Source organism: Echinops telfairi, unplaced genomic scaffold, assembly GCF_000313985.2.
Source record: "Echinops telfairi isolate 266 unplaced genomic scaffold, ASM31398v2 ScPeMD7_7;HRSCAF=31, whole genome shotgun sequence".
Taxonomy (NCBI): domain Eukaryota; kingdom Metazoa; phylum Chordata; class Mammalia; order Afrosoricida; family Tenrecidae; genus Echinops; species Echinops telfairi.
The window spans coordinates 1,781,915-1,790,308 of NW_022103904.1; the positions used below are offsets into that span (position 1 = coordinate 1,781,915).

Consider the following 8,394-nt stretch of genomic DNA (forward strand, 5'->3'; position numbering starts at 1 on the left):
CTGCACCTCTGTGCCCCATGCCCCGCCCTCCTTGCTCTCAGCCTGCCCAGATTTCAATCTCCAGGAAACCTCGCCTCTCGCTTTCCAGTTTCGCAATTGCCCTTGCCAAATAATAATAAAAGTTGTCTTAATTGCTCTTGACAGGTTCCCTCCTCCTTTACTTATTTTTAACCATCGTGCTCAGGAAGCGTGATTTGCGGGGCTGGTGCAGCCAGCAGCCACCCCGTCGACAGGCGTGCATGTGCGTGCCGCTCCCCTGGGCTCTGAGAAAGCAGCTAATAATTAGCTGACTGTGGGGGCTGAGGAACTGGCTCCTTGTTTGCTTTGTCTCTTCCCCGGCAGAAGAATGTTTAAACAAGCTCGAAAAGAACGCCCTTCTGGTCCCTGTGGACAGAGCGTGTTCAGGACGCGACCCATCGAGGCTGCAGAGGGCCGGATGCCGGAGGTGTGGGCCCCAGGGGTGGCCCAGAGCTGAGCTCTGGGAGAGGCCACCCCCAAGGTGTGTGCGCTGCAGAACCTGCATGTCTGGCAAGTGTGTGCCCGCCCCCAGGAAGAGGGCTGCATGCTGGTGCGTCGACCTCCCCTGGAGAATTGTGTCACCAACCTGGATTCTGATGATGAAACTGATGAGCAGTCAGCGAATTCCAAGGCTGTGTAGTGTGTGCATGCATGTGCTGGGCTGAGGGGGCGCTGGACACACACACATACAGCATCATTTGTAGTCTCCCCCCTAAATTCACCTCAGCATTAATAGTGTAGGGGAGTGCTGAGGCCCAGCGCTCCTGTGCAGATTCACAGTCTGGGAAACCTCTGTCCAGAGGCTGGGAGAGAGGATGAGCTGGCAGGAGGTTTGGACCACTTCTGGCAGCGCGTGAACTCGGCTGGTTCCCTTTCTGAGCCTCCTCCCTCACGTGTGAAATGGGAGCTTTATTACCTCTCTCTCCGGAAGACTTCCCCAGAAAAGCCAAGTGGCACAGAGCCTCTCTGTGTGCAGACAATTCGCTCCAAGGAGAAACCCCCGGATCTGCTTGTCCTGTGTGCGTTTACAGAGTAGACTGACTGACCCAGCCTGTGCTAGGTGTGGCATTTCCGTAGAGGACTTGGGCACAGTCTTTGCCCTCCTAGCCTCCACCACTGGGGATATGCACACCCTTCGACGGCGAACTGTAAAGCCACATCAGTCCGGTAATAGACCTCTTGCTCTCTCAACCCCCCTAACTTATGGAGACTGTGTGTGTGTGTGTGTGTGTGTGTGTGTGTGTGTGTGTGTGTGTGTACGAGAAAGAGAGAAGAGAGAGAGAGAGACTGTGCTCAGCAAGGTTTCCAGCAACTGATTGTTCCGAAGAAGATCACTAGATCTTTCCTCCCAGACTCCTCCGGGTTGAGTAGAAGTCCTGGCCTTTTGGTTGGCCACAGAGCGTGTGAATCATCTGGCTCCTGCAAAGCCCTTATCTGAAGGCAGCCTCCAGGAGCTCCCATCCCTCTTTCTCTGTGTGGTTGTCCCTGCAGCCACTTAACTGAGGATCGGCCTGTCTCTCACCTCCCCTCTTACGCTGTCAGCTGTGTGCTGGCACAGAGCAGCCGCATGCTGTGGGCGCCCAGGGAAGACCATGAGAGCAGCTGCCCGCAGTGCCTCACCCTCCGGGCAGATGCTCAGACCATGGGCAACCGCTGTGGTTCTCCAGCCGAGTGTGCATGAGAATCACCTGCAGGGCAGCTGAAAGAGGCCTCCAGGCTCAGTCCACAGGTCAGTAGGTCCTGGAAAGCTCTCCAAGTTCCCAAGTGATGTTGTGAGTCCCCATGCCTCACTTGGAGGACTGCAGAATCGGGGTGGCCATCACAACTCACCTAGTGGGTGGGTAGGTGGAGGGTGTACTGAAGGAGAGAGCGAAGAGCAGAGCTCATAGACGCAATTGCATGGCCCAGGTGAGAGAAATCGCAGCGCTAAAGGTGGTGGGTGTGGGAAGAGAGGGGTCCCTGACACAGGTGGCAGTGGCGTTCTGGGCGAGGTGAGAGGTTGGGTATCAGAGCCACTGAGGGTATGGCAGTATCCTGGCCGATCGGCGTGGGGGTCGGGTGTGAGAATCCGGGGACCCCTCTTGGGAGTGGTGGACTTGGCACTCCGTGGTGACCTGCATAGGGAAATGTACAAGAAGCCGGCAGAAACTAGGGAGAGAAAACTGAGTTGCAGGTACCGATTTTGGAGTTGTTGGGATACGGTGTCAGCAGGAGCTGGGATCGGTTAAGGGTGACTAAGAAAAGAGGTTTTGGGTGTGAGCCCAGAAGGAAGCCCCGGAGCCCCTTGCTTGGAAGGCTGGGTGTAGAAAGAGTTCAGTGTAAAGGGAAGGGGAAGAAGATGTCCCAAGAAGGGGCCATATCAGATGTAGAAGCATTTCACAAACTGAGGCAAACTTCTGATCAATTCTGGGGACCCTTAAAGGGACCACGCCCTAGAAGAGGGATTGTAATTGAGACGTGAATTAGGAACACTGGTCTGCAAAAGTTCAGGTGGTCTTTGGACTCCTTGATTTACTTTGCTTATGCAGATACAGTGTTATTTTGCCTTGGGATAAAGTAGCTTTATGGTTCTCACATGGCACAGGTGGAACATGATGAGTATACACGTGCTTATGCATACATGGGGCACAGTAGCCGTCCACACAGCGAGCTGTCTCAGAGAAAACCCCTGGTGAACAACATGGTAGCTCACGATGAAACTGGGAGCATGTCCCCTCCCTCTTCACCAAGCTTTGCAGCCCTGGATGGTGAAAATGGTTAACACACTCCATTTTGGGGTTGCTAACCGAAAGGTTGGAGGTTTGAGTCTACCCAGTGACACCTTGGAGAAAGACCATTAATATAAGCAGGGTCACCATGAGTCAGAATCAACTCAGTGGTGGAAGTAAGCCGAACTCCAAGGAGAAAAGAGAATGCATTCATCTCTTTTTTGCCTTTGGGTTTGATACTGACCGGGGCCCTCCTGAGACCTTGAACCCACTGATTTTCCAAGATAGAAAGGATTCTGCCCATTTCTTTTGGGTTGCCCCACTCTTGCCTAACTCTCCCTGGGTAAGAATGTGACAAAGAATCCGTTTCTATGGACTGAGAACACCCTCCCCACCCCAGATGGCGTGTTGCCATTTCATAGATGCATAGTTGGCTTGCTAACCTGCGGTGTTTGTTTCATCATCTATGTTTTTCTAAGATGAGAATGAATTCTCTTACTAAGAATAAAACCAAACCCAATACCAGCAAGTTGCATCTGACACACAGCTACTCTAGATAAGGTTTCCAAGGCTTTAAATCTTTCGGGGGACAGACAGCCTCATCTTTCTCTCTCTGAAGAGGCTGTTGTGTTGGAACCATTAACCTTGCAGTTAGCATTCCATCTCTTACCTACCAGCGCCACTCTTTTGAATAAGGATAAAGAGCCCAGCTCACAGCATTGTTCAGCTTCTCCGGCTACCAGCAGCGGGGCACACTGACTTGTGTCTGTCTTTGCAGTTCTGTTCAGAGCTCAACCAGCCAGTCCTGCCCAACATCCGCAAGTGGAAGGGGCCCCGGGGATGCTGGAAGGCCGTTGTTGCTGAGAAGCCCTCTAGTCGGCTCCAGAAGGTACTGTCCTGGGCAGAGCCCAACCGTTCTTTTCTTTGTACCTGGACATGCTTCCTCCCTAACCCAGGGGCATTTGTCTATCTTACTTTGCCTATGTCCTTGATGCAGTTTGTGTTCCTGCCTGTTGTTAACATCCCTGCTCTTCCTTTCTCCGTGCCCTGGTTCGTGGGTGGTGTTCAGATGGAGAGCGAGCACAGGAGTGTGGGGAGGAGAGGAGATGTCCCATCAGGGGCTCAGGCAGCAACTTTTATCCTCTATCTCCATGATTCCTTTGTCACTGTCATTGCCTGAGAACTTCCAATTCACCTTAATTCAGACGTGAAGCTTGTGCTACGATTGCACATAGGAACATCCTGTTGGCTTTCTCAACCCCTTCCTGCTGGGAGTGTGCTTTTGTCGGGTTCACCCACAGGGATGGGGGTGACTCCAGTGTAGGAGCACTTTCACTCCTGACAAAGACTGGTTTTCACTCACCCTGGAATTTGCAGTGTCATTAGGGTTTGAGATTTTTAAAAATCGTGAGTTAAAAAATATTATCATCACATAGTTTTCCAAGAAATGTATATAATGTGTTAGATTTAGTTTGGGAGCTCAGGTGGTGCAAGGGTTAAAGCACTTGGCTGCTGAGCAGAAGATCAGTGGTTCAAACCCACCAACTATATATAAGGTAGAAAGATGTAGCAGTATGCTTCTGTAATATTTGCAGCCTTGGGAACCCTATGGGGCAGTTCTGCTCTGTCCCCAAGGGTTGCTATGGGGTGCTTGGACCCGATGGCAGTGGATTTGATTTTTTATACCTAGTATGCATCAGACCTGAGCTGTACTCATGTATACATAACCTAGACTTAGTTAGCTAAGGGTCTCCTAGTGGCATAGCGAATTATGAAGCAGGCTGATCACTGACTGCAAAGTTAGCAGTTCAAATCCACCAGCCACTCTGAAGGAGTGAGATGAAGCTTTCTGCTCCTGTAAAGATTTACAACCTCAGAAACTCTATATAGCATGGCTATGAGTCCCAATCGACTCGCCAGCAGAGTCTGCTTTATGATGTGTTTAGTTTATTTAGTTCAAAACTACAAATGGCTGTTATTGATCAACTGGGCTTCAACACTTACGTATAAGGGGACCTCAAAAAGTTCATGGCAAAAGGAACTTAAAAGATAAAACGGGATCTGTCCATAAGCTTTTATCCTGTATACCTGACCATAACCTTTCTGGAGACACAAGTAAACCCATGTCAGCTGGGGGTCTACGGAATTGTGTGTTACATAATTTCTGCATCTAGTAATTGGTAGACATTCCTAGTAATTATACCTCGTCTTGACAAGGAGCCTCAGGGTAGTGCCAAACGGTTAATGTGCTCAAGCGCTTCCTGGGACGTTTGGTGGCTCAGGTTCACCCAGAGAGTGGCACTTTCAAAGAAAGGCCTAGCCACTTGCTTTAGAAAAATCAGCCACTGAAACCCCTGTGGCATGGTCCTACTCTGACCGCCTTGAGCGAAGTTGATTCTACGGCAACTGATGCGGCCTCATGACACGGGCCCATAGCCCTGCCTTCTCGTTCTGCACAGAAATAATTACTGCCTTGCTTTTTGCTTTTCTACATGCCATCATATATGGAGGTTCCTGAGCCTTCACAAGGTTCTGACCGTTCATTCAACATGCTCCTCATTCATGGTGGACACTGTGTCATGTGTAGGACATTCGTTGCTGAGAAAGATAAACCAGAGGTCCACCCCTGCTTAACTTTCACTTTTTACAGGCCCCTTTGGGGATTCCAACGTGAACTTGATGTGTAGCCCCTTCCCTCCAAGAGCCTGATGGAGGGACAGGTCAGGTAACCCTACTCAAAATCAAGCCATTTAAACATAGCCTCGATTCCTCAGTGGGTACCATGGCGGCTGTAGAGCAGCGGCGAACTGAAAGAGCAATGGTTTGAGCTCAGCCAGCAGTTCCGTGGAAGGAAAGACCTGGCCGCCTGCTTCTAGAAAGTCTTAGCCCTCTAGGGCTTCTGTGAGCCAGAGCCACCCAAAGGCACCCACCCACAGCCCCTTCCTCAACTTCCCTGATGACCACAGTGGAACCCCTCATTCAGTGGGCCTCGGGGCGCCGTGGAAGGTTGGTGAGTAACACCATAAACTGCAAAGCCGAATCGATTCCGACTCGTGCCAACTCTCTAGGAGAGAGTAGGACTGCCCCGCTGGGTCTCGAGGCTGCCCATCATTCCAGGAACTGGAAAGCTCCGTGTTTCTCCCTCGGAGCAGCTGGCGGGTTCAAACTGCTGAACTTGGGTTTCCCAGAGCGCCACTAAGATCCTTGAGTGGCACCATGAGTCTGTTAATCTGGCATCGTGTCTGGGAAACGGTGCCTGAGAGGTAGCCTTTCCGAGTGCACAGGGCAAAGCACACTTACCTGCTTTTGCACCTGGGAGACTGAGGTTGAGACCAGCGGAGGGGCTCCCCCGAGGTCCCAAGACTTAGCGCACGGCTCTTCTTCTTTCTCGAACAAGTGCGCACTCCCAGTTTCAAATACAGCAAGATGCTCTTCAGTGTTCCTCTGATAGGACGCACCCGGCCCGGCCAAGCACTCTTCTCCCACCCCTGTCCTTTTCCCAGATACACACCACCGAGGCTGAGGAAGGCTTTGATGGCCTGTAGAGTCACTGAGGCTGAAAGCAGGCCAAGGAGGAAAACATGTCCTCTAACCATGATAATAAAGTTCCCTGGGCAGCAGCGCCAAGCAGGTGGGTCCAAGCGGCTTCTCGGACGGCAGAGGCAGCAGCTGGGTCTGCCCTCGCCTGCCCCGCTCACCAGGTGGTGGTGTTATGTTGAGGTCCAAGCTAGGAAGTCAGCCGTCTGAAACCAGCCACAGAGAAGAGACCAGGCTTTCTCCCCTGGTCAAGAGAGTCTCGGAAACCCACCAGGGCAAATTCTGGCCTGCCCTACAAGGTCACTATGAGTCGGCGTCAGCTCGAGGCCAGTGAGCTTGTGCTGACTGTGTAGTAAGTCATCGCCCCGGCACCAGACACACTGTTTGTGCTAAGCATCAACTCACCAGCAAGCAAAATCCACCTCTTTGGGGGGGTGTCTTAATTCCCAGCTTTATCACTGAGCAGCTGTGGGGTTTTAGGAGAAATTCTTAACATCTCTGGGCAACAGTGTCCCCGTCTTGCAAGTGCCGGTATGAATTACATCCTCGGGGGCTGTGCAATGCTTAACAAGGGCTTCTCCGGGACCCCCTGCCCCCAGAAGAGAAGAGTGTAGGTGATCCTGGCTGTGTGAAAAGCTCTGAAATTAGCAGTGCATGGCATGGAGCTTTTTCAGTGGGGAGGAGGGGCGGTGGGGAGGCCTTGAATGTCAGGGGTTAAGGAAGAGTGGGAACTGGCTTTCCTGCGTCCTTTGTGTGCACATTTCCGCAGACCTAGAGGTAGAGCCTGCTGCTTCTCAGGCCCTCCCGCACCCTCCTGCCAAGCTCTCTCTCTCAGTGGACCTCAACCTTGTTGAAGGAGACACTGTCAGCAAGTCCCCTCTGACTGTTAGCTCCTCACCGGCTGTGTCTGCCCTCTCCCCTGCAGGGCGTGGGCTACGCAGGCTTCCTGTGGGACTCTGCCATCGGGATGGAGCTGAAAGACACCCCCTTGCAGGACAGCACGCCGGGCAATGGGCATGGACAGTCCACGCATCCCAGCCCTTACCTCGCCCACTTCAAGGTACCCACCCTCCTTGTGGCCCACGGCAACCCACCTCTTGTTCCCACCCTGTGGGTGACTGGCAGTCCTCGTTCCGACATTCACATCTCGTGCTCCGTGTGCCCCCAGCACAATTTACACTCTCAGACACAGTGCAGGGTTGCTATGAGTCTGGTGGCTCAGAGCCACCAGCTGTTCAGTGGGAGAAGGATGTGACTTTCTGCTTCCTGAAAGAGTTACCGTCTCAGAAACCCACAGGGGCATTTCCACTCTGTCCTGGAAGGTCACTCGGAGTCAGAGTCAACTGGGTGGCAGTGAGTGATGAGTGGGCATCGGCTTGATAGCAGTGGGGAGGGGGGTGTTCCAGAGGAGCCCTGGCAATGCTGGGGGGTAGGCAATGGACTGCTAACTGCAGGGTCAGTGGTCCAAGCCCATGAGTGTGCTCCTGAAAAGATTTGCAGCCTCGGGAACCTTGTGCAGGCTTGCTACAGTCAGGATCACCCCCTGGCATGCGGTTGGCAGTCCGCAGGAGGCGGTACCAAGAGCTAAGCCCTAGGAGGCTGAGCAAAGGAAAGATTGGTGAGACCTCTGAAAATTCAGCCACAGTAACCCCTGCAGGCCTGCTCTCCTGACACACGGGTCTCCATGAGTCAAAACTGACCCCAGGGAACTGCAAAGGGTAAGTCCCGCCAGCTGCTAACGGGAAGGTTGATGTCTCGAATCCACACTGGGTACCTCAGAAGGAAGACCCACAGCCCGTCTGTAGACAGTTGGATATCCCCCCCACAGAGGGTTATAAGGAAGGGATAATTCAACCAAGGTGTAGTATGGCACCGATGAATCACACATCATTCCTCCAGTTCCTGAATGCTTCCTCCCGCCCCACTACCCTGACCCAGTTCTACCTTACAACTCTGGCGAGACCTCAGAACACACATTGGTACAGATAAGAGCTCTTGACACATGGAATTCAGGACAGATTAAACCCCTCAGGAACAGTAGTGGGAGTAGCAATATCATGAGGGTAGGGGGATAGTCAGGAAGGGAAAGAAAGGGGGAACCCATCACAAGACTGGATATATAGCCCCCCCC

The 8,394-nt window shown here is 52.5% G+C and overlaps 1 protein-coding gene across 2 annotated transcripts in view; it reads left to right on the forward strand.

Moving 5' to 3' along the window:
* EEPD1 (endonuclease/exonuclease/phosphatase family domain containing 1) overlaps positions 1-8,394 on the forward strand; it is a 131,278-nt gene that overhangs the window by 109,377 nt on the left and 13,507 nt on the right. For both annotated transcript variants that reach the window (XM_045286394.1, XM_004708020.2), the window contains 2 exons: positions 3,505-3,615; positions 7,189-7,323. In XM_045286394.1, the coding sequence (XP_045142329.1) occupies positions 3,505-3,615; positions 7,189-7,323 (246 nt within the window). The remainder of the gene's footprint in view (positions 1-3,504; positions 3,616-7,188; positions 7,324-8,394) is intronic.